The 26,240-nt window shown below is 46.7% G+C and overlaps 1 protein-coding gene across 1 annotated transcript in view; it reads left to right on the top strand.

The window, feature by feature from the left end:
- PRKCH (protein kinase C eta) overlaps positions 1-26,240 on the top strand; it is a 112,556-nt gene that overhangs the window by 41,315 nt on the left and 45,001 nt on the right. Inside the window, exons 3-9 of the mRNA XM_032188539.1 lie at positions 5,150-5,300; positions 6,099-6,133; positions 7,629-7,717; positions 9,403-9,532; positions 10,446-10,573; positions 12,706-12,849; positions 13,586-13,759. Coding sequence (XP_032044430.1) covers positions 5,150-5,300; positions 6,099-6,133; positions 7,629-7,717; positions 9,403-9,532; positions 10,446-10,573; positions 12,706-12,849; positions 13,586-13,759 — 851 coding nt within the window. The remainder of the gene's footprint in view (positions 1-5,149; positions 5,301-6,098; positions 6,134-7,628; positions 7,718-9,402; positions 9,533-10,445; positions 10,574-12,705; positions 12,850-13,585; positions 13,760-26,240) is intronic.

Raw genomic sequence — 26,240 nt, forward strand, 5'->3', positions numbered from 1 at the left:
TTTGAACTGGTCTGTTTTTGTGCACAGACTGATAGAAATTGCAGGACAGAAGCTCGCATGGATGTGAAGTGAAAGCGAACCACTACCCGTGTAGTTAAGAAGTTTCCTGGGGATGTGGCTGCTTGCCTTTGGCAGATTCACACGTCCAGGTAACTTATGAGTGAACTGAAGAGAAATGTTTGCAGTCCTTAAGAAAGGAAAGGCTTTCCATCTACAGCACATGTTCTGGGGAAGCAGAACAATCAGCCGTGGAAGTACAGCTTCAGGTCGTAGCCTTTAAATCCTTTTCCTCTCTCAGAGCTGGGCTATCAGCTTCTTCAATGCTGCGTTGTGTTTATGGTGTTTTAATTAGGAAGGCTTCCTGTGGTTTTGACTATCCGTGGGATTGTGATGATAAAACTCTTGGTTAACTGATACACCAAGTCTTTGTAAGGGATTTTTTCATAGCATACATGTTTTCCAGCTTGGAAAATAAACATCTGGGTTTAGCCTCTGTTTATTTTCAGTAAATAGGAAGGAGCCTGCTGTTAGCTGAACACTGAGAAAGCTCCTGCACCACTGATGGCTGGAAGGGATGGGTGTGTGTTTTCCTTCCCAATGTAGGTGATGGTTTTTGTATTTGTTTCCTAAACCCTCCCACTACTCGCTGCCAGGACATGGGCTAGGAGGGCCGTCAGCCCGATCCCAGCAGTTATTCTGTGCTGCAGTGCTGGTGAACGCTGTGAGCTGCAGCCACTGGCCTCCAGTCTGCTCATGTGCTTTTTGCAGCCCAGTGAGCCCTGTGCTTGGGCTCTGCGCCGTGCCTATATGGTGCTCAGTATGATGGGATCTTGCTTGGGGTGCTCCTAGGGGAGCACAGGACAGCACGCATACTGGTACTAATAAAAAAGGCTTCGTTAAGTTTTAATCTATTAGCATTACTGCTTAACATTGCTTTTGGAATATCTTTCTTTCAAAGGCAAGTTTTATTGACACGTGCTGAACTATAACACTAGAAAGCTTCACGTGCCAGGGCGTACCCGAATACTTTGTAGTGCCAGCGTTATGGCAGCAGGGCTGAGATTGATTTCTGATGGGGGAGCTCTGACACGCTCTGACTGCTCCGAGGCAAGCAGGGACTCCGCAGCACATCATGCTGCAGCTTCTCCGTTTGTCTTACTGCCGTAGTTACACCACCACTTAAGGACTTAACTGAAAGAAACCCTTGGAATAAATAAATAAATAAAAAACTGTTCCAGAAAGGCTTGTTGAGAAATGAATTCACGTGTCTCTCCAGCAGAGCTTGCTTTATCTTTCCTGCACCAGGAGCAGCTGAGCTCCAGCCAGGACTGCTGGAAGGAGCAGTGGGTAGTGGCACTGGGCAATATGGATAAATAACTTTGTTACAGCAGTTGTGCTTAATTGTCCTAAAGGTATGCGATGGGGAAAGGGGGGTTCTCTGTCCAGGAAGGTGGGATCGGGTGGGCTCGGGGGCAGGCAGGGCAGGGTGACTGCGCTGCCGGCTGGGTGAGCGGGGCACCAGTGCCTGCAGCCATCCCCGGCTGACTCGATGGGTTATTTATTCTCCTCTCCCTCCACACGCAGAATTTCCACTGCCATAAACACGTGTTAGGCCTGAGTGGAGAGGAGGAAAGGGGAAGAGGCTTTTTAGTACTTGGCTTTGTAGTTGCTTTTACAGATAGCCAGGCGCAGTAAGTACCCCATAGTTACAGACATCCATATTTAACCATCAGCGCAGACAACTCCCTTCACTGGGTAATTGCTTGCTTGTTTTTCTAGCAGTATGTGGACATCCGAGCTATTCGTGGTGGTTTGTTGCTTCACCAGAGATTAGAGGCTTTTCAAAGTCTGGGTCTTCCTCAAGTGGTCTGGAGCCGCTTTGTTTGGTAAAATCCTGTCAGCACACGAGCAGAAAATCTATATTCTGTAGGAAACTCCAGAGACTGTGAGCAGAAAGACTTCTGCAGCGACCTTACACCCTGTGACACTAAATGGCCACCCTGTCCGAAAGCAGGCTCGAGCACTGGGTGGATGATTTTGGCCCACAGCCTCTTGAGAGCGATGGTGTGGGTGATTTGGCATAGCTGGTGCTTGTGTGCTGAGGAATTGCCGTCCTGGTGAGGGCTAGCTGTCGGGATTAAGGTGGTTTTGGTGCTAAGGATAGCTGCTGGTGGTGGTCCGCCATTTCAGAATCACCTGGGCCTTGTTGTCGGAGGGCTGAACTCACCCGCTCCATGCCGTGGTGTGAGGGGTTGGGGAGCGCTCAGGCCCTCTGAAGGAGGAATTTATTCTGTGGGACGTGGCCGTGTGTTTGGATCAACCAGATCGCCTGGTGGATAGTGGATATGGCCTCCTGCAGCCCTGAGGTGCGCTGGGCTCTCCCTCCCGTTTTCACTCCAGACAGCATCGGGAAATGGGGAGAACATGGACCCAAAAGAGCTGATGGCATGCTGCAAGTAGTGCAGGAGTCAGTCTCCTGTTTAGCAAACCCTAAAGTTTCTGTAACTTAATGTGGGATGAACGTAAGCATGGGTGAGGATCACCTGGAAGACCTGCACCTGGAGAAATGCACAGGATAATGGCAACGGCGTAATGTGGGAAAACATGAATTTTGAGGAACGTTTTAAATATTAATGGCCCTTTGTGAACCGTATTAGAACCGCGGGCTGCCTGCAAGCAGGCCAAGCCCTGGGCCGCACTGCGTGTCCCGCCTGGTAGCCCCATGGGCCGCTTTGCTCTTCTCCACCCGGGGGCTGCTCGTGGAGGGGGGCTTTTATCCCATTTTCCATTCCTTGGAAGGTCTCCTGTGCGTGCTGAGCTCCAGGCCAGAAAACGTTGCCAACTGAGGTTTTTGGCCCTGATCCAGAAAAACACTTAAGTGTAAGCTTACACCTAGACAAAGGATAAGTGCGCTGGAATTTAAAGGTGGGCAAATTCCAAAATAATGGAAGGAAATTTCTGATTTTTTAAAATTTTTTTTATTGTCTCGCAAGAAGTTTGAGCTCAGCGAAGGCACTGGCTTCCTCTTTTGGGGAAGAAGGATGAACTGGTTGACCTCTTGAAGTTCTCCTCAGCCGTGTTTTCTGTGGTAGATAACAAGGCTATTGAGGTGGCGCAGTGATGATTGAATGTTTGGAAGGGATATTAAACCTCTGCACGTCAACTCGCACTTCTGGAGATCAAAATGACATCTTGTGTGGGGGAAAGAGGCGAATTATCTCACAGCTGCAGGGCTCCTCCATCTTGCTGTCATGTGTTCCTGGTTGCCCACTGACAGAGGCAGGATGCTGAACTAGATGGGCCAATGTTGTGATTCTGCCTGGCAATTCCTGTGGTCACTTGAGTCCTGTTGGCTTTGGTGAGAATTAAACACACATTTAAGCACTTCCCTAGAAAGGCAGGCTTTTCTACACCTCTCTTTCTGAGCAACTGCTTGAAGCTCGGCAGCGAAGAAGACACGTTTCTTTTTAAGTGTTTGGATGAGCCATACCACATCCTTTTTTGCTTTAATGGGAAAATCCTAATTTACAGTGTGCTTCCATTTTAGAAATAAATCCAAGCTGTTTCACAGTCAGGCCAAGCTCCGTGTCACAGTTAAGTCATTGGGGATGAAGTTTCCAGTTGGTGCCTCTGGAGGGGCTGCGCGCGCAAATGGGTAGGAGCACGCAGCAGAAAGAAAAGCAAAACTGAGCTTTATGGCCGGCTTTGCTTCGAAACCTGTGTGGCAGGAACACTCAGAGGAATACATCATGTGGCTTGCATCCCTTTGAAGTGGCTGGGTTCAGCGCTGATGGGATGGCTTCCCTAATCTCCACTCTTACAGAAAGGACCAGGAAATACGCCTGTGATGTGGGACTCTTACACTTCAAGCCTTCAAGTCGATGGTTTTTTTTTTTTTCTTTTAGCAGTTAATCAACAAAGCTAGTTGAAAGCAGGGAAATGCTCTGCCCCCTTTTTATGGGCAAATGAAGTGGTACAGTAACAGCTGCGTCTGGGTACTGCTGCTGATCAGCTGCTCTGGGACGATCAGAGGGCTGGGAAGTTTACAGACCGCCTGCTCTTCCTGTGGCATTACATCCATGCAGAGGGGTTTGGCAATAGCTGGCTTTTGTCTTGCAGCAATCTGCCCTCGAAACAGGCATCCTGAGTGTGCTGGTGCACGCTGTCCTGCAGCAGACTCCGGCAAGTGTCCCCAGGGTGCACTTGTTAGGAGGGCCTAATCCTATCCTCTGGAAAGCAACTGACTTGAACACTGCAAATTTCATTTCTTTCTTCTGAGGCAAGTGTGGCCCAGATGACGCTTTGATCTGGGAAGCTCAGATGAGTCTGACCTGGGCTGTGCAAGGATCCCAGAAGCCAGATGGCTGCGATTTTTAAGACAGATGTCTGCTGCTGTATGTGAATGACTTTCTGGATCCAGGGCTCAGTTCTGTGTTGTAAGAGTGACTTGTTTTGTGTAAACTGAGCTTTGCTCGGGAATTGTTATATGGCTGAACTAAACATGCTTTTAAAAATAAATAAATCAATAACAGTAAATTTTGAGATGATTGAGTTTTTCAGTGCCAACAGCTCCTGGGGTGTTGCTCTCCAGAACTATAAAATATTACCTGTCCTTTGCTAAATGAGCCCTTTAAAGAAAGTGGAGAATGACACAATACCAAATAGCAAAGTCACTACAAATGGTGATAGTGAAGCGTAGCATGAGGATACTGAAGGAGGATAAACACTATTCAGCAAGCGAGTGATGGCTTTGGCTCAGCACCACCGCACGGGGCTGGTCAGTCAGTTGCACGCAGGCACATTTTCAGAAGTTATTACCCAAAGAGCTGTGAGTTGTGATAACACATTAGCCTTGAGCTTCTGGTCTGTTTACACCTTATGAATCAATGTGTTAGTGACATGTCTCAACATGGGAGAGGAGCGAGAGGCAGATGAGAAGAAGCAGTTATTTCTAGATTTTGGCCTTTGCCATTAACTTACCCTGTTGCTTTTCCCAGATGCTTTCCTTGCACTAGATCCTAATTATCCAACTTCTAAATCAGGGATGTAATCGTGATCTTTGAAAGAATTTTCTGCCATAGCAAAAAGTGGGGTAGCAATTGTGCACAGCAGTGCTAATGCTTTGTTGCTTTGTGTTTTTCCTGCATAGGAACCCTCCCGAGGGATCGAATTTTTAAGAACCTCACTCGGAAGCGCCAGCGGGCGATGCGAAGGCGAGTGCATCAGGTGAACGGGCACAAATTCATGGCTACCTACCTGCGACAGCCAACGTACTGCTCACACTGCAGGGAGTTCATCTGGTAAGAATCACTCAAAAACAGTGGTGTGGACCTTCCTAGCCTTTATGTTTTGGGGACTGACATGCCATCTGTGAATCGGTTGCCCAGCACTTCACCAAGGGCTACTAAAGTGACACCCCATGCCCACCAGGGGTACATTTACACTGCAAATTGGAATCTGCTGCAGAGAGGCCAGAGCTGATGTGTAGGTTGGATGCTGGAAGCCAGCTGGGAGAGTGTGGGGCTAGGACAATGTTCCTTGCTTGTAAGTGCAAATGTTATTTCAGGAAAAGAAGTAAAGAAAGACCACAAATGTTAGTTTGAGTGGAGTTTTGAGATTACGATGAGAAAAAACAGTTGCTTGAAAAACTAGAGAAAATATCTGAGAACAGAAAAGCCATCAGAGGAGGTGTAAGGTGTGGGATGATATGTGTGGGGGCGTAGGCAGAGCAGGGAGAAAAACTTATATATGTCTCAAAAGAGCATGGAGTAGGAGAGATAATAACAGGGTGTGGGCTGTTGGGATCAGTCTAATAAGTGTGGTGTGTGTTGTAATAAAACGAAGTATTTCAGAAACTAGAGTGAGGGGGAATTTGGAGAATAACATTGACAAGCTCGAACTGTGAGCTCTGGCCCTGGCAGCGCTTTGCTACACTTACACCTCACCAGTACTGAATTGCACCCTTATTGCTGGGCAGTTTTTCCCCAGGGATCTGGTCATTTGGGATCCTCTTGCCTTTTGACTCTCTTTTCTGTAAACTCTCTACAAGAAGGCTGCTTTTCTGCTACTAAATTCTGTTCATGTTTTGCTTTGCACAGGGGCGTGTTTGGGAAGCAGGGATACCAGTGTCAAGGTAAGGTGCTCTGCTCAGGCACTGTGTGTGAGTAGGGTGTGCTGTCTCAGGAGCACTTCCCTGTGCTGCTGGGATGTCCTGTGGTTACAAGCTTCTCTGAAGTCACCGCTTATCTTCCTCCTCAGCCAGCCAAGACCGTGCACTAGAGCAGGTGTCAGTCTGGTGGCTTTAATATGTGTAGGAACAATCACACATGCTCATGCAAACACCGAGGGGTCCTGTTGCTGTGTTTCACCCACAGTTTTCCTCTTGTACAGATCCACCAAGTTACTGAGTATGTGCAACACCCAACTAGGCCTGAGAAACCTAATGTCCCTTCAGCACAGTGTCCAGCTGATACTAAAACACAAATACCTTGCTGGAATGGCCACCCTCTTCCTTTCTCTCCCTGTGTAGCTAAACAAAGTGAAATTAGGGATGTGACTTCAAAGGGCAGTTTCATGGCCTGGTGCAGCACTTGTGTCTGAATGCACGTTTTAGCACTGTATGGCTGTATAGATCGATGTATGTGGTCCTTGTTTGCACTTAATTGTTTTAGTTCCTTTCCCTTTTTTTCTATGATAAGGTAGCAGAACTACTGGCTTCACAAGTGCATGGTCACCCAGGCCTTCTAACACAGCCTGTTTCTTGTGCAATATAATAAGGTGCTGGAGTCTTGATAAGAAAGGAAGCTGCATGTAAACAAAATGGGTATCCTGCATACAATCTCTGGGTAAAAGTGAACGTTACTGATAGGCCTTGTGAATATAAGCTTGATTCAGCAACAGACAGAATAGTGTGGGACCCTGCAATGTGTCTGCAGCTTACATTTTCCATTACAAAAATCTCCTTGCCCAATCAGTTGCTGTGGCCATTAGTGTTGGCTCCAGAGCACGCGGGGTTATGGAGTGGAGGAATCCAAGTTCATTCCAGTCAAGCCAGCTTCAGAGCTGCAGAGAGCCCTGCTGTGCTTTAGGGCTAATTAGCCCTCTTGATGGGGATTAGCTGATTAGCCTAGACACAGCATCGTTCTGCTGCAGTTACCCAGCTTCTCAGATGCAAGCACCGCACTGAGCCTAACAAACTAACCTGGACAGCACTCAGCTGGGTATCCAATGGGAGAGACACTTTGCCACTGAGATGTAGGAATGGCTTTTGGTGTCTCAGACCTGTGTTCTCTAATGTGGTTTGTGTATGTTGTGTGAAATACCCCAGGACAAGTACAACAGCATTTTTAGGGAGCTCATTTTACGCTGCTGTTTCTCCTTGCATCTCCCGTATTTTATGGCAGCTGTTTTCTAGCCTGTATGAATGATCCGGTGCAAAATTTCTTTTGTAGTGGGTTGTAGATGAATCTCCAATTAGGAGATTTTGGAAATTCTGAACCACCTTGATTATTTTTTGCATTTTTACCATGTCCTGATAATATAAGTGAGCCATAAAGAAACCAGCTGGTGGGGTGATGTGTTCTGAGTCTTTCAAAAGCTCTTTTCAGCATGCCTCTTTTATTTCCTAGTATGCACCTGTGTTGTACACAAGCGCTGCCATCATCTAATTGTTACAGCTTGCACGTGCCAAAACAATACTAACAAGAACGATCTCAAGGTAAAGTCACGTTTGTTGTTTCGGGTCATCATAATTTGTGAACCTTCAGGATTGTCTGGGTATTTTCCTGTCATAGAACCTGTTCTGTGCTACCTTCGTTCATGGATTTAAAAGTGAGGAAGAATGATAGGGACATGCATCCCTATCATTATGATATTACATAGGCTGTGTAATATCATCTAGCTGTTCTTCTGTTAATTCCACTAACTGGTTGGACCACCACGCAGTTTAGGAAGGGTCTTCATCTGAAGACATCAAGAAATAGCAAATCAAACCGTTTTCCTTGGTAATTTTCCTTCACAATTAACCACGTCATCATCAAAATTTGGTGCCCAATTCTTGATGTGGATTTCTCTGGTATTAAAATCCAACCACTGCTCTTTGTTTTGCCTTTTTTATTTTTCTTTTTGGGTAATTTTAAGTGCCCATTTAGTCACTGCACCACACCTTTACTCTCTGAAATTATTTATGTTGTAATAAAGAAACCCTTGCATAACTTGTGTTTCTGAAGGCTTTCTTCTGTGCTAGTTTTGGCTGTATTTGACAGGAATAACATCCCCACCTAAAACAGCACTGTGCATTGCATCTCATTTCTATAACTGGAAATTGTTTAATAACTCTTTGAGGAAATTCAATTGAAACATTCTTAATTGGGAGGTAGATCTATTGTATCCCATGCAGAAACCTTTCAAGTGCATGCAAGCAATTGCCTTTCCTCATTATTTCTTGACTCAGAACTGCTGAGCTAGACTTCTTAAAATGACCCCTTGCCAAGCCAGATAAAAATAAGTTAAAATGCTCAAGGCTAAAGTGTAAGTCTAATGCTAAGTCGTCATCCCTGTACCTCATCCCCCCTTTTAGCATTGTGAATGGTTTATGACATATCTAAACTGCTTTAAAAGAAGACAGAGGTGAGGAGGCACCACTTGATTTAAACTCATCGTTTCAGTAGCCCCTCTAGTTTTTGCTAAGCGATGGGTTCCCCTTGCCACTCTTCCAGCAGCTGCTTGTTGAGACACAAATTAGAAAGTAATGAAGAGGTTAAATGGGAACGGGTTCCTTCAGCTGATGTAACCTTTTCTAAGGTGTCTTCGAGATCTGAAAGATTCACAGTTGGAAAAGAACAAAGTTAAAAAGGGGATGACAGCAAGCTATGAAGCTAAATGTGGGCCTGAAATGAAAGAGGAGGGTGAGAAAAGAAATGAGAACTTCAGGAGGAGCTGGGAAAACTATTCAATATTAAATTTAATGAAATCACCCGTTTGACATAAAGTTACGTGTTCGCACACAGTATGCAAGTTAGTCATTTGAGAACTATTTAGTTACAAATTGCTGTAGCTAGCAATTTATATTTGGCACTTCAGCATGATAGGTTTGTGATGAGGTAATCCATGCTTTCTAATTCCAAGTTTGTTTTAAGAATTTAAAATTGCCTGGGCGGCCTTCTTTAAAATCTGCTTTGTCAGATATTCCCTCCTGCCCAGCAAGTAAACCAGAGAAGGTTCTCTGCAAATGAGATTTCAGTCATTGTCCTTATGATAAATGTCAGTGAAGTGATGGATTGGGACGTTTTCTGAGCTGGGATTATTTTCACGGTTCTGCAGTTAAATGTCAATATGTAAGTGATCTTTGCTATATGTGTATATTTGAACGTTTAAATCTCTGCTTTTCTTTTGGCCCCTCAGGTGACTGAACAGAGGTTTGGAATCAACATTCCTCATAAGTTCAGTGTCCACAACTACAAAGTCCCAACTTTCTGTGACCACTGCGGTTCCTTGCTCTGGGGAATTATGCGACAGGGCCTACAGTGCAAAAGTGAGTAGCTTATTACTGTAGTATTTTCACAACGTGATATATATTTTTAGGCTCTCAATGCACTGCGTGAGCTTGATTTGTGCAACCAAGAGAAGGACAAGCAATAAATATTCGTCTTTGCAAGAGTTAGATTATTTTTTTTTTTTACTTTTTAATATCAGGTTTCCAGAAGGACTCAAATTTTTACTCTCAGCACAGCTCTGTTTGAAAATATTCTTGGGTATTTCTGCTTCCTGCATCATTTTATCTCTTTATCTGAAGCTTTTCCTTATCTGTCCTAATTAGATAAGGCAGCAAAAGGCATCCAAAGAAAAGAAGGTCGTTGCCATGTGTTGGCTAAACTGTCACACTGTTACTTGATGACAAAACGTATCCACTTTTTTGTTTCAGTGATATAAACTGTAAAGTTGTATAGGTAACAAACAATCTCCATTTGCCTTCATCTCCCACAAGAGGTCGTATGTGTGTCCATGAGTGAAAGCAAGAAAGATTTTACCTCCCATTATTCAACATAGCTCTAAAATTAGATATTTGCAAATGCAGGGAAAGTTCGTTGCTAATTCTGTGGCACTATAAATCTTAATTTAAATGGATAGCATAGCTGCAATGTTATTTATATACCTCACAAACATACTTTTGCTTATGAGTAGCTTCAGGTAATTTAGCACCCTACTTGGAGTGTTTGGGGGTATGTATGCTAACCCAATTTTCAGCAGTTTGTTCTCTTATATGAGTCCTAACCTTGTTTTGGCAGAGATCGGTGGCAAAAATACACTTTTTGTTCAGATCTAGGATAGAGTCTGGTCAGTATATTTCCTGAAGCTGAGCAGTCTTTTGCTAAGTTATTTCTCAGCAATAAATCCCTCCTAGTTGTTCTAATTGTTCCTTTGCTTTTCCTTTTCACCCCTTCCAGTCTGTAAAATGAACGTCCACATCCGATGCCAAGCAAATGTTGCACCAAACTGTGGGGTGAACTCAGCAGAGCTTGCTAAAACCTTGGCGTGCATGGGCCTGCAACCTGGGAGCATTTCCCCAAATTCGGTGAGTCTTTTTCTTTTTCCTCCTCTATTTGTAAATGTTTACACCTGAGTCCAATTTGTATGTGACCAGGAGAAATTGGAGACTTCAGTAATGACAAGTGGCATTGGCCAATGGGCTGCATGTGTAGGCTATTGCTCTGTGAGACTTGTGGCTAAGATTTCACCTGGAAAATGGATGTTTTCTATCCAGATTTACCCTGGTGGAGGCATCAGTCTATGAATGTTGCTTTGTTTATGCTTTGTAGTGGTGTGACTCCATTGATTCTTGCATCTGTTTGGCCTAAATGAGAGTATCAGACCCCAAACTAATAAATCGTCAATGCAATTCATGCCAGGCCTTTCTTCAGCCTTTCCACAAATACAAATGCACTGCCTGTAGATGTGACTGGTGATAGAGCAAAAGAAGAGCTAAGCAAGAGGCCTAGGTTCTCTTCCTAGCTTTGTCACTGGTTTTGAGTCATTTTGGGCAATCTGTTTCACGATTTACCATTCTTTCCCCAGCTAAAATCCAAGGTCACTGTCAACATAGCATCATCTCTGGTCTTTGTCATCCAGGCCAGGGTCCTGGTGAGGTTACTGCTAGAGCTGGGACGTGTGTGTTACAATTTCTGCCTGTCACTATTTAAGGTACCCTAAAATTCAGCTGTTATGTACCTGAATGTATTTGGGAAATTTAAAACAGCATAAGAGCTAGAGTGACAGTGTCCATACACAATACCAGAAGTCAGAGCTGTTATTTGATAATAAATTGGTTTTCATGAAGATTATTTTTTTTTGCTAGCAGTTTTGAAAAGTCAGTTTGAGACCCCAATAACCCATAGTAAAATGCTAGACATTTTTATTTGACCTAAATATATATATATTCAAAACCAAAAGATAATCACCAGCCATAGTTAATCTTGTTAGTCAGCTGCACTGATCGACCACATCAAGCTTTCTCAGCCTAGCGTGTTCATTAAGCTGTGCTGCTCCTTTTGATTTCAGTTGGCTGAGAAAAAAATGAGACTTCCTTATTTTCCTGCTTCATGCTGCAACAGTTCAGGTTCAGTAATTCTTGGAGTTACACGGAAACACAAGCCACACACCCCCAACTTAGTTTTGTAAAAATCATCAGTTGTTCACATTCATGGTTTGCATAATATATATGTCAAGAGAAAATGAGACCAGGAAAATATAAATCTGTGCTTGGTGTTTAGCAATCTTCTTTTCTTATTTGTGAGCTAAAGGCTCCAGTTAGTGTTCAGAAGCTTAAATCTGAGAGTTTTCTTGGGTGTTTCCTGAATGTTTTTGGTTCTTTCTGCATGGCTGAGGTTACCATTTTTGTGGCAGCAAGGGAAATCTTCCTGTGCAGGGAAGAATTTTGCTTTACATCAGAGCAGTCACAAGGTGGAGCTCAAGAAGTCCCTGTGACTTTGTTCGCACCAATAAATGAAACAAAAGTACTTCCAGTTTGTGTGCATACTCATACCTGAAAAGCAGTGAGCAGAGGGCACTGGAGATTGACTTGGTCTTCACGTTCTGCAAAACCAGAAACTCTAGAAATGCTTGCTAATACTGATACAATTCCTGAAAATGCAGACACACGTTGCTGGTGTGGGCAAGGAAAGCATTCATTTGAATTTGCGGCAGTAGAGGAATCCAGGAGCACAGCTGTGGGAAAGAAAACCATTTTGAGGTATGGGCTTTTCTTAAGAGCCCTCGCATCAGGTAGAAATTGGAGAGAGTCAGAGGAAATCTGTTTGGATTCTAGATTTCACCAGCACCTCTCATACTGCAGAAACGATGCTCTTCGCTCTGATGTTAGTAGGGAGACTTTTATTTCCACGCTTGTTTTATTTTTTCTAGGAGTGAGGGCAGAGAGAGACAGGCCTGCCTTGGGATTTACAACGTAAAATGCTCAGGTCAGGAGCCAGCTGTGACATCTCAGCACACCTCTGCACAGTGACAGGGTTGGCTGGTACCCATAACAGCTGTGTGGGGTGGCAGTACCCATGCACTTTCTGTTGCAGTGGCCACGCAGCGCATCCGAACAGCTCCTAAATGCCCACGTTGGGTGGGCTGCCTACCTGCGATCACCTCTGAGACAAAGTACGATTTCTGTGCAGAGTGATATTTATTTACTTTTCTCCACAGAAACTGGCTTCCAGATCTACTTTGAGACATCAGGGGAAAGGCAGCGTGAAGGATGGCAACAATGTTAGTGAGAATTCAGCGAGCAAACTTGGGATCAAAGACTTAACCTTCCTTCGTGTACTGGGAAAAGGCAGTTTTGGGAAGGTGAGTGTTATTTGTAGCTCTTCAGGGAAATACCATGCTCCTTATTTGAGAAGCTTCAAGGCATGTGGAGTTATTTCATCATGAGACGTGCAGATTGTCCAGTGGACGCTGCTTTTGGTGCCCTGTGCGATGAGGCTGGTTAGAAAGAGAAGGGAAAGAAGGGAAGAGAAAGAAAACTGACAGCAAAGTGAAGAATGGGATATCACAAAAAAAAAGAAAATTAGCAACCAGAAGAACAGCTGCATGCCAGGGCCCATACCAGAAACTGCACGTGTGTGCATTAGCACTTGTTTGGGCAGCATTTCTTGGAGCACGTGAAAACTTTTCTTTTCAAAGAAACAGAGCAGAGGTTTCAAATGTAATGCGACTGGGGTTTCATTCTCACAAAGCCAGTGCAAAATGCTGCACTTGAAATCGGTAACTGAGGAGGGGAGTGGGACAGATGGGGGTGCTCAGAGGGTCTGCCCTGGCAGAGCATTTTGGCTGATGGTGGATGACCTTTGAGCACCTAGCCCCACAGCAGGCTTTGGGGTGTGTGGGCAGAAGGCTGCTGCAGGCAGTAGCACGTGCCGTTGACTGTACGCTGATGCCCGTGCTAACAGCCTGATTCACTTGCTTCCACAAGCCTGCTCGTGAGATAACTGACCTTTCTAGTGTGAGAAGCTGCGAGAATCTCAGCGTTGCTCATAAAGGCTGAGGGCTCGGCCCTTGCAATTCACCCTTCCCTTTGGTTTAGGTGATGCTTGCCAAGATGAAAGAGAGCGGGCAGCTGTACGCAGTGAAGGTGCTGAAGAAGGACGTCATTCTCCAAGATGACGATGTTGAATGCACCATGACTGAGAAACGCATCCTTTCCTTAGCAAGGAACCACCCATTCCTCACCAAGCTCTACTGTTGCTTCCAGACTCCTGTAAGTATAACCCAGGTAGTGGACAGCCTTCCTCCTGATACAGGCTGGTATGTTTAGGATAAAGGCACTGCCCTGTGTGTTTGTTCCCCTGCTTCTTCTAAATATCCACATTAAACTCAGGAGAAAGCTCTCTGCTTAAGGGTGAACAGAGCACTGTGGGCCTTTAACGTCTGATACTGAGGCATTTGTCAAACAAAATCCTGGCTTGTAAACTCCATGACAAAGTGGAAGTATCAGGGAAGCCTTTTTTTATATGTATCTTAGATATCTTTCCTGGAAACATTTTTATGCCATTGAGCGTTTCCAAATACATAAGTGTAAATGCCTGCAGGCCTGAAGTGTCCTCCAGTTGCTGTGGGATCTCAGACCCTACTGCCCTGCTACCTGAACTTTAATAGTGCTGCATTAGTCCTGTCTGCTCAGAACCGTGCAAAATATCCTTCTGGGGTTACTGGCAGGGATTTTACTGGCATGGGCAGACGCTGGATTGGGCCCATACACGGCTGGTATTTCTTCTTGTGTAGATAAGACAAGTGACAGCACTGCTGTCACTTGTGATTTGTATACCTCAGTGGAAGACTGCACGTGCTGCCTGTTCAGCTGAGAGCCTCCTCCCGCGTGTGCATATGGGTGGGAGCTTGTTGCTGACGTGGGTGGTGGCAGGGGTGGCTGGGATGGAGGCAGTGGCCACAGCACTATCCCGGCAAGGTAAGTTTGGGAGTCCCTGAGCTAAGCTGTTATTAGGACCAAAGCATTTTTGCAGTGTAGCTCTTCCAGACTGCCTGGGCTCCTTTCCAGTTGCTTTTGGTCCATTGCTAAATGCTGATAGAGTTTGTTTTCCCTGTTTGAGGAGACAGGAGAAATTTCACCTATTAATTGTGGCTTCAATCCTTCATAAACCCAAAATTTCTCAAAAGAAAAAAGAAAGGGGGAGGTGGGGGGAGGAGAGAAAAAGAAGACCAAAAAAAAATAAAGGCATTCAAATGTGTCCTGCCACCTACCTGTTTCTCTTCTCACTGGGGTGATGCAACAGCCAGCTATGGAGTTCGAGAATTGAGCTCGTTTAGGGTGGAGCCCATGGGGTAGACTCATGTAATAGAAATGAGGTGGTGTGTTTCTTCTTTTTTTTTTTTTTTTTAAATACATATACAGTTTACATGGTTTCACAGAGCAGCCACACTCTATAGCAGAAACAAAGCTCGCTGTTGTCACTAGTAACCAAGGAAACTCTTTTGTGTTCCATAATATGAAGAAACATGGCCTGATTTTAATGGCCTTACCGAAATTCTCATGTAAGATATCAGAAATGCCCGGTATTGATGAGAGCTGTTTGAGGTCAGATCTAGGACAGCAGCCTTTTTTTGCAGCTCGTTGCTATGCTCTTTGGCTTTCTTTACAGGATCGCAACTTAGATGTGAAAATAGCAAATGCAGTCCTGGTCTGTGTAGGGTATTTTCAGTGCGCTTCAGGAAGATTTAAGGTCACCGTGCTATTAGCGTCTGTCACGTTAAAAAAATGAATGCAATCTGCTGTGAGTGCAGAGAAGGTTTGCTGGGCTGCGAGGTAATTGAGGAGTCTTTTGCAAAGGGAAGAAAGGGAAGAACTCAGCCTGTTTAGACTAGCAAATGGAAAGCAAAAAGTGGATCTGATTGATGTCTGCAGATGTCACAGAGAAGGGAAACAAAGCTGTCAAGATGCTGGCTAAGATTAAATGAGTCTAGACTGGCCATGGATACAGTTAGACTGGAAATGAAAAGGAGGTTGCTAAACAGTAGAACAGCCTGGAACAGGAATTTCTGGACCAACTTTTAATCAGAGGAACGGAGGGAAGAACCCCTCAGCCTTCGCTGCCCCGAACCTGGTCAGTCTCTGAAAGGATGCCAAGGGAGTGGTGCTTGCCATAGCAGGCCTCTGCTAGTTCCAGTCTTTCTCAGGTTCCTCTTTTACTTGAATCCTGCATTGTTTCATTATCTGGATTGATAACTTCCCTCCAGTAATAAACAAAAACAAAAAGAGAAGCATTTACCAAAAAAAAAAAAGAAAGGAATTTCAGACTTCTGTGGTTTACCATGTCTTTTTGTCCACCTTCTGCACTCAGTGACACCCACCTCAATCCAGCATAACCAGATCTAAATTGCTTATAAAAGCATAATTAAAACCCTTTGCCATAATGGAAAAATGATTGCAGCAACAGGGTATACGATGCACAGGAGGGATTAAATGGTGCTGATACAAAATTTAAGGTTTATGCTTGTTCTTCACAGAAAAGAATATATATATATATATAGGCACACACACACACATATATAAACTAAAAGGAATCACTTATTTAAAATGTCAGCCTGAAACCATGTTTAAAAATACCAAGGCACCTTCATTTGGTTGGAGCTGGGGGGAGGTTTTCTCAGAACAGTGCCTGGTTTCACTTGCAGTTACGTGGAAATTACATCAGACGTACACTTACAGCCCAAACTCTACAAAAGTGGTATTAAAGGTTCGTATTTAAAAAAAAAAAAATACACAGGCATGACTCCAGTCTGCAATGAGTGGAGATCCTGGGTAAATAATGACTCAGTGGGCCTGGCTTTAGGAATTTTTAGGGAAATAGCCATTTTGAGGCTTCTTATTGTTTTTCAAAAGAAAATAAGAGGCTGATGCCATGGACACATCAGTACAGGCTGGGACTAAGTGGCTGGGTAGCATCCCTTCTGGAAGGTACCTGGTAGGTGCCAAGCTCAGTATGAACCAGCAGACTCATTATGAATAAGTTAAACTATGTCCCTGGCTGATTCAGGAGGTCAGGGACGTTGCTCACCCCTCTGCTCGGCACCGGTGAGGCTGCAGCTAGGATACAGGTGTCCAGTTATGGGCCCTCCAGCTCAAGGAAAGTTACACGAGCTGGGAAGGAGGAGCTCAGAAGTGTCTGAAATGCTGCACGCTTCGAGGACAGGTTCTGAAGGTTTGGATGGAGCTGGAGCCATTTGAATTCAGACTCTTGTATAATATTCCACCCAAACCAGCAAACCCTTCTGCCTTAGAGCCCAGGGCTGACTTACACAGCCCAGGGCATGTCTGTACTGCACAGCACGATGCTGTGTAGTGCGGGTAAGCTAGCTTTAGCTGAGCTGGCACAAGCACCAGAAACAGCAGTGCATTGTCTGCGTTCATCTATATTGTTGCTACTTTTGCTTGCCTGTTTAGTTAGCTGATTTTTTTTTTTTTTTCTGTGCTCACATCACTCGCTGATCATTTTCAGAAAGGTTTCCTGTTCTTTGGTGCTGCCTCTGTGCCTCTTTCCTGTGGTCCTCTGGAGTCCCAGCTGCAGCGTAAGCTGCTCTAATAGCCCCTGGTGGGCTGAGGATGCCCGACCTCCAGCCAGCCTTCTTGCTTTTTGCAGAGAAATATTGCAGCCGCTAGGTGGTAGGAGCTGCAAGTGATGTCTCTGCCCGGTAGGTCGCAGTTTGTAGAGCCCAGGGAGCAAACCCTGGCTGTGCAGCAGGCTGGCAGAGGCTGGCCATGGCCCTGTGCATGCTCGGCCCTGGGCAGGGCCCACACTCTGCAGGGAGGGAGGCGCAGTTTGGGACTTGCACCTCCAGATTCCTTTCCTCTGAAGGGATGGAGTTGTGCTGGTCCCTCGCAGGGAGTGGGTTTGGCCTGGTCCAGCAGCACCTGTGTGAGGTCTCCCTTGCTCACCACAAACTGAGATAAATCTCTGTTATTTTAATATTTTTTTTTTAATAGAATGTCTTGGTTCGAGTGCTTTCAACCTTGCCTAAGCCGTTTGCTTCTGCTTTTTCTAGGGCCTTACAACCATCCTTTAGTGTCAGAGAGGATTATGCTCCCGCTGCGCTAATCTGTGAGCTGCTGACAGGTGCTGGGGCTGACCTGTGGATAAGCTCGGATTCTGCGTTAGGGGTCACAAGCACCCAAAACTGCTCCTTTCCGTTTACCTGCCATGGGTGTCATCCAACACCTCAACAATACAGGCCTAGGCCAGGTGAAAGAGGCTCTCCGTATAACTAGTGGAGTTAGTAATTCGATCCTGGGGAATGCAGAGCCTGGAATGTTTTAATTAAGATGAGTTTGCAACAAGTCGGTCCTGTCATCTCTGGGGTTTAGGCACCATCCTTCCTGCACAGGTGGTTTGCTTTTAAATCCTTTTGTCTCACCTCTTTTGCATGAGAATGGAAGGGCTGGGGGGGATCAGCTTCCCATGCAAATAGTGTCAAATAGCAGAGGATAGAGGTTTCTGCCTTTTATGTTTATTGCCCTTATCCCTTTTCTCATGACCACAGGGTGCTTTCAGGGGACCGTCCCCCAGGCGATGCTGTTTCCAGCACTGTCCCTGTTAGTCTGATCGTTATATGGATTTGCTTTCTGTGTGGCTCTGCTGACAGTTGCTGAGGCACAGAGCCCGCGTGTGCTGTTCCAAAAATAGTGAGACACGAGAACTTGGCGGAGGGACGTGACTTTCTGTAACAAGCGTCCTTCAGAGATAATAGCTAGCAGGGTGCTGCTGAAGCCAGGAGGGATTCCAGGGCAGCTAATCATTGAACTGGTACCATTTTATTTTATGAGGGCATGCGGCTTTCTGCCCCCTTTACAAGCTGTGGGCTGATGTCATGCTTGAGACAGAAGGGGAAGGTTTCTCTTCATCACCTGTAGTTCCTGGAGTGCTGAAACAGTTCTTCCAGGGTCAGCATGGGCATTGTGCCGGAGGTGTTTAGGGAGATGAGCCTGCATTTCACCTCCTGTGAGTGTTCAAGATAATCTGAAACCTTTGACGGGGGCATAATTTTCATGTGGGAGCCTACCAGCCACCTGCAGAAGTGGTGGGACTGAGCAAGGGCAGCTGGCTGACTGCTCCCCCATCTGCTGGGCCGCAGGAGAGGACTGGCTGTGCTCACATGTCCAGGGCAATCCCTTGGTCCTGATCCTCCAGGGGTCTCCAGGATCATCCTGGTTCCCCATCAGCTGCTCCACACTGTCACCAAGTGAGCAGAGCACGGGGCAGCCCCGGGACAGTGGTGGAGGTGTGGAGGTAAGGGACTCTAGAAAGCGAGCAGCAGCCTTCCTGGGTCTGGTGAGGTGAAAAAGCATCCTGACACAGGCCTCGGAGCGTGCCAGTGGGAGACGGGGAAATGCTGAGGCCTCTTTGATGTGCTGTTTGAAGGGCGCTGCGGGGCAGCCCTTTGGGAGCAGAGGGGAGAGCTTTGATCGTCTCCCAGGCTCTAGCCCCCAGCCTTCCCCCCGTGGCATGGCAGGAGGTACGACTTGCTCTGTGCATACACCTGACAGCCAAGTGCATCTCTGTGGTGCTTCCCTGCAAGCTTGCTGGGCCTTTTTCCCCCTTTTCTTCAGCATCCAGACCGGTGCTAGCCCCAGGCTGCCGTGCTGGAAGACCAGCGTGTGCTTCAGTTTCATTGCTGGCAGCCCAAATCAAATCCCTCCTGTGTGTCACGGAATAAAGGCACACTGCTCAAAACCAGGCTTTCTTGTGGTCATGGTTTGTGTATTTTTTTTTGTAGGCAGAGTGGTTTGGGCTTCAGGAGGTGAAACAAGATCAGGCTGACATTTCTGATTTTCTCTGCGAACTTTGCTGGGTGTCCACACTTACACTGCACACCGAGGTGATAGGAGCTGAAGTGAAAATGCGACCTGAAGTGTTAGCTACATTCATCTTAGCGCTGTTGTACCCTCTTAGTGTAACTTTCCTGCCCTAGTTGCTGAGGGACTCGGGCTACTTGTGTTTTTATGAAGCTAAGAAAACGTCTGTCTCTGTCTGCAGTGCCTTCTGAGAGAGATTGTACCTGGTAGGCAAAGCTATTGAGCTCAGCACAAGGGTAACAAAAGGACGTGTTGCACATGGTTAGCCACAGTAAATGGAAGCAATATTTTTCTTTGGCCTTAAAATCTAGGAAGTTGTGGCATAAAAAGGGCTGAAATGAAACCAACTCTCAAACAGGGTGACCGGCCAAGTGCCAGTTAGTCGTGAGGAAGGGAGGGGAAGCTAGCAAAAGGCAGAGATGAGCTAACGAGCTGAGGCTCAACCCAGCAGTGCCTTAGGTTTAAATCTCTTTGAACCCGAGTTGCTTTCCAGGCAGTGTGTCAGGTGAGAGGGTGGATCCACAAAGCCTTTGTTTTGCTGCTCAGATTTTCCTGCAGACCTTTAGCTGAGCTTTCAGAGGTCTCTAGCTTTCCCCAAGTGCAATCTGAAGCCAGGAGATGTTGCAAGTAGTGGGGATTTTTGAAAAACAGGCCAGAGCTGCCTCGGGTTGATCAATCCAAACTGGGAACAGCAATTCCAGGAGCTTGTTCTGAACTGGGAGATGTGAAAACAGCCTGAGCTTTGCAGAGCTGCCCTCTCCTGAGACCCTGGGATGTTAGCAGCCAGCTGAGGGGTGCAGATGTCCTATAAAACTTTGATTAATGAGCGATGTGTACAGCTTGATACGTTCTAGTTCCTTATTCCTAAGTTCAGCCAGCCCTTTGGCTTTTGATCTTTCAGGTGGGAAGGAGTGTTTGTGTAATTTTCTATGGCATTTACTAAGGTCTGGAGGGGAAGATTTTATTTCTTCTTTCATTCTGTTTTGTATTTTACTTTTAGGAGATTTTGTTTTAGTGGCCAAGGCAGCACTTTTTTTTTTTTTCCCTTTTTGAATTGTGATTACGTAGGTTTTTGGTTATTTTTTGTATGTAATTTAGCTGGTTGATGTAGTGCCTGCGATTTTGGGCTCTTTGTTTTGCTTCTAGTGAAAGAGACACAAATGAAGAAGAATGATTAAAAATTGTCCATTTGCATTTATGTTGAGTGAAGGTTTCTGGCCATAAAATGAGCCAACCTCACTGTGATTTAGACCATCCTGAAGGGAGGGGATGGGGAGGGCAGCTACGCATGTGGTTCACTTGCAGATCTCCAGGGCTGTGTTGTCGCAGAGAGAGGATCGCATTTGGCCTTGCGTTACAAAAACTCTTCAGCCTGTGAGTTTGAAATTTCAGCCCAGCAGTGAAGAAGAAGACATGGGATGAAGTCTGAAGGATGCAGCTGGATTCAGGACTTTTTTTTCGGAGCAGGTGGGGACCCGTGGCTGCCGTCGGCTTGGCCTGGGCTGTGGCTGTCGTTGTGCAGCTCTTCTGGAATTAGCAGAGCGTTAATGCTGCGCTGTGCACGCATGCACACGCGGGGCAGCCTTTACCCCGAGGGACCCCAGAGAGTTTATTTATGCAAATGGCAAGAGCCAATTTGTTGCTCCCCAGGCGATGTTTGTGTGCCTGGCTGCCGCTGCATAGGGAAGGCAGCGTTGTGCCCACTGTCAGCGGCGTGGCAGAGCACAGCAGTGAGAGAGAACTGCTCTGTTCTGCAGTTGTGACAATGACAGCAGCAGTTCCTTGCTGAAAGAGCCTGAAATGGGGGAAGAAACCCGTGCTTCTCACAAGTGCCTTCGCTCACTCCAATGCAGCCGAGCTGTGAGGAAGCGCGGCGTGCAGCTTACCCCACCTCTCAGTCCGAATTTCATCGCACCTCCTTCTGCCTGAAAAAAAAATAAAAATAAAAAGCAGTGGAAGGAAGAAAGCAACCTTCCCTTTCTCAGCCCTTCGGATGTGTCACAGCACACCACGATCTCTCCCATCTCGATAGCCCCGGGGCTGTACAGTGCCATCCGCTACACGCTCCCTTGCCGTGGTCTGATTTCTCCTGGGCATAAGTGGTTGTTGGGGCTGGCACGTGCCTCGGAAGCCACTGAAGCAGAGGGAGAAAATGGCCAAGAGAGCACTGACGGTCAGCCAGCAGGCTGCTGTGATGTCTGATGCCTTCCACTGCCTTGTCTGTTTGGGGTCTGGGGTGGCAGAGCAGTGGCAGGAGCCGGTGGCAGTCGTCGCTGTGACCGTGTGTAAGAAGCGTAACTAATGCCTGCAGATAATTCCAGCCGGGCGAGCACGACGTGGAGCTGTTTCTTCTCTTCTGCTTCACATAGCTACACTGATTTGAAATCAAAGGACCGAGCCTTTGCCCGGCATCAACGTCTTGCTCCATCACAGCCCAAGCACTGCTTCGACACCGCGCGGCTGTTCGGGGCTGAGCTCGTTTGGGCTCCTTCAGCTCCCGTGTGAAGGTTGCTCCAGCACCTCCTTTGTGGTGAGCCCTTTCTGAAGGTGCCTGTGATCCTCTCTGGCTTGGAAACGCTTCCAAGGGTAACTCAACCCACCCGAGCAGCCCGTCCTGCTGCAAACCACATAGCTGGGAGCGGCGGGCGGCCCGCGGGGACGCCGCGCTGCCCCGGCCGAAGGGCTGGGCGCGGAGGGAAGGCGCAGAGCGGCGTCCGAGCGTGGTTGCTGGTTGTGTTACTCCTGCGAGGGTAAATATTGGGAAACAAACCTGCTTATTATTCCTCCTCCGGGTCCAGCGCCTTGACCCAGATACGGGATGGTCACTGGCGCTGCTGGCGGAGCTGGACGTGTGGCTTGTCTCAGGACATCCGAGGGCGGATGGCTTTGTGTGGGGGTTGTGGACCACAAAGGGAGAAAGGGAACATCGGGAGCGCTGAGGGAGCCTGCCAGCTCTTGTAATTATCTTGTAATAATTTGCTTGCAAGCTCCCTAAGCCCTGCTACTCGTTTTTGGAAGCAATAAACTTTTGCTGTGTAGCAGTGACACAGCTGTTCCTGTACCGAGATAATTCTGAAAGCCTGCTTTCTGCTCTGCAGAGCTTAAACTGCCAAAACAGTGAAAAATGACTGTTTTCTTGGGGAAACCCTTTGGCTTCAGTGAACTCAGATCAAGCCCAAAGCTGATTTTCTAAGGAGTTGTGTGCATGAATTGCTTCCAAAAGGATGAAGTGCAAGCGTAGCAGAATTCCAGAGCCAGACGAATTTTTTTTGAAAAACTGGGCCATTTCTCTAAACCACATTGGACCAGGTCTCATCTCAAGATGCTGCCTTCGACAGCAGTGGTCAGCTACAGACGAGGCTTCTGTAAAATTCCTCCCGGGATGTGAACCTCCACCAACACCTCTCTTGAGAGAATTCCTCTCCATCTTCCATGCTGTCCGTGGCACAGCAGCCTTGTTATTTTCTTCTCTGTCTGCACATAGGAAATACGTCTCTTCCCCTCCTTCTCCCTCCACACTTCTTGAACTGGGGTGATGGTGCTGCCCTGCCACATTTATGCGGTGTGAAGGGAGATGAGGCTCTCACCCTGGTTGTTTTCAGAGGTCTTTGGTGTGACACCGGTCTCATGCGGCTTACACATGGGCATCGGCTCTGACTCTTAGCTGGAAGTGGGCAGAAACTTGCCTTTGTGCTGGCCTTTTTTGGGTATGGGAAAGGAAGGGATGGTCTTTTAGTAAAACCTGGATTTCCCCCTGCTGTGGTGCTGAGGAGGAAAGGTATGAGGACTCAGAACAGCTTCCTCGTGGAGCTGGGGAGGACAAAGGGCTAAACCCATGCTTGAACCGGAGCTTGGTGAGTGCTTGTGTTTGGTAGGGGTGGTAACCACTACCTGGCCTGGTCTCAGGACATAGTGTGTGCTTCTAGGGGCCCCTGCCCTGCTAGCAGGGGAACAGACACGGCAAACTCACATTTAAACAAACAAAAAAAATAACAAACAAACAAACAAACAAGACAAACAACCGCTTGTCTCTCACTGCAATTGTCAGGGCTGATCTCGAGACGTAGGCCAGCCTTGAAATGGGCCCACCTGATGCCATGGACGTTGTGTTTCCTCCTAGTGTTTCTTTTCTTTGCAGTAACAATTGTTCTGTGGCTTTATTCGCCTCGATCCCAGTGCAGAAATGGTGCAATGTGATTTCCTCATGCGGCCGCCGCTGCTGCAGAGGCTTTAGCGTCACCGTTTCCTGTTGACTCAAATGCTCTTTCTTACTTTGCTAACGTCAAGAGGAGATAGTAAATCAGGGAAAACTCGTGAGCAATGCAAAACAGAAAACAGTCGTGAGGATTGCAGCACTGAGCCCTGGCCAAGGCGCTCCAGCTTTCTCCTCCTCCTGATTCCCACTGAGGAGTCCCCAAAAAGGGGGCTCACGACTCCACCTGGCAAGTGAGGGTGTACCCGAGGGAGGAGCTGCAGTGAACCAACGTGAATCAGAGCCAAGCTGAGCCTCCTCTCACCCGTGTTCACAGCACCTGGCCTCAGGAAAGGCAGGGAGAGTCAAACCCTCAAGTATCCGAACTATCTGCTATTTTAAGGTTTCCCTTTCCTGACCCCTTTTTAAGCTATTTATCCGCTCTTATTCTGCGTGCTCCAAATTGCCTTTTTTTTTTTTTTTTTTTTTTTTCCCATAAAATACTACTGTTTATTTTACTTATCAACAATTCCTGGAAGAGTGTTTAGTGTTTGGTCTGTGCAGCTTGGCAAGCTGATGACCTTTTAAGAGGGAAAATGGCAGATCTTGCTTGGATCCTAGATCCTGGTCCCCAAGGATGCTCGTTAGGGCTGAGATTTCTAATATTTGTTGCCAGGTATGTAGGAGGCCAGTGCACAAATGCTGGCTTATGGACAAGATATAACCCATCCTGCCCTTTTCTTCAGCAAATACGAGGGGGTTCTGAGTGTTAGAAAACTGTAGACGATCAGCTGGACTTTAAAAAAGTAAAAATAAAAATTTGGGGTAATCAAAAGTCCTGTTAGGCCTAAACGGGAGAGCTTCAGTAATTAAATAATCCATATTTACATTTGACTTGTGCAATGAGACCACGGGTGGAGGAGAAATACCTGCTGCACCTGTGAGCACCGTGTAACACAGGCAAAGCTACTCACTCAGGTTTGCAGTTAGTCTGAAGCAAGAGCTCTTTGTACCAAAAAGCTGCTAATTCCGATGCCAGTCGTATATAAATTTCACGCTAGACTGTTTCAGCGCTCACCTGAACGCCTGAGGAAGAAGCACCTTCCTTTAAGCACTGCAGTACATGCAGGTCTGTCCAGAAGCCTGAGGTAGGCCCCGGAGTTTTGCCAGCACCAGAGCAGCAGGACCTGCATGTTTTGAGAGAGGAAGGGTTAACTTTGCTTCCCTGAAGCTTACCTTTAAGGAGAGAGTAGAAAATCAATGTTCCTAACCGTATGCATGTTTATACAAGAATGTATCTTACATAAATACACACATACCTCGTCAGGTTGCTGGTGAGTTAAATTACTTCCTGTAGAAGACCTGGCAAAAGGGATTTTTTTTTTATTTTATTTTTTTTAAAGTGTGGGCTTGAAAAGATGCCTGAGCAAGCTGAGCTAGGTAAGCACGTGGCGTGTGGAGTGATCAGTGTGGAAGGAGGAGGGAAGAAATAACAAGGAGAGGTAAAAGCTGGCCCAACTGGCAAGGCAGAGGCGATAGCCATGCTGCAGCTGGAGGAAGGGCTGCAGAACAGGTAGGCAGAGCACAGCCAGCTTCAGCTTCACCAACTGCAGCGAGATGTGGCAGTACAAATCTGCTGCGGGATGAAGATCCAAGGTCGCCGCCGCCGCCTTTGCACAGTTCGTGCTGCTCTGAGCCAGCCCGGGTGTTTTGGCTGCCCTAAGATAGGAGCAGAGCGAAACAATGAGGCAGTGTTGTCTGCGGGGACTGGAAGTGGCACGGAGCACATGGCCTTGGTGCTGCTCGCAGCTGCATTGTTCCTGCTGGGAAGCACCTACCTGAGCTCTGCTGCCTCGGGAAGGAGCCCAAAATTGCTGTTGGGCTGAGCCCAGGGCGATGACGAGAAACGATCTGACCTCTTCTGGCATGAGCAGTTTGCTCTCCTGCTCGTGGACGGAGAGGATGGAAAGGCTTCCTGCCTGCTTTTCTTTTCCCTTCTGCGTGCATCCCGGGACGTTAATTCCAGCAGTCGCTGCAAGCTGGCTGCCTGCCAGCAAGAGGAGACTGGCAGTGCTTATCCTCTTAAATTTAGAGAGGGTTTTAAACGAGCTTGTAGGTGATTAATGTCAGACCTGGGAAGGGTTTTGGGGGGAGAGAAGGGCAAATTGTACCAGTAAAAGGCTGGCAGATCTCGAGTGAATCGTTTGCCCCTTCTCCTGCCTGCTCATTCCTGTTATTCAGAGTAAAACTGAAATTATTAGTGCTGAATGTCCTGAAACAAGCACTTGGGGAAATTGTAAAAGAGTCTGAAACACTTCTAGGCTTTACTCTGGTGACAAATTGTTGTGTAACCATTCTCTCCCAGCTAAGTGGGCACCCCTTTGGCACAGTGCGCCTGCACCCGGACTGTCGAACACACAGAGTTTAAGCGAGCGTCTCCCTGTCTGGAGACTTCTGCAAAAACGTGAACAAAGTGACTAAAGAAACCTCAGAGACCAGCAGCTGTGGTTAATGAGCTGAACATTATTGAACCAGTTGCTTTTCTGCCTGGTAGAGACTCCAGTTTATACTTTGTCCTTCTCAGTTCCTTCATCACACAAAGATCTGTAGGTTAATCAGAGCTGCCAGGAAAGGCAAAATGTGAAGGCCTAAAAGGCAGCTGCCATGCAAGTGTACGGCAGG

This window comes from Aythya fuligula, chromosome 5 (assembly GCF_009819795.1).
Source record: "Aythya fuligula isolate bAytFul2 chromosome 5, bAytFul2.pri, whole genome shotgun sequence".
NCBI classification, from domain to species: Eukaryota; Metazoa; Chordata; class Aves; order Anseriformes; family Anatidae; genus Aythya; species Aythya fuligula.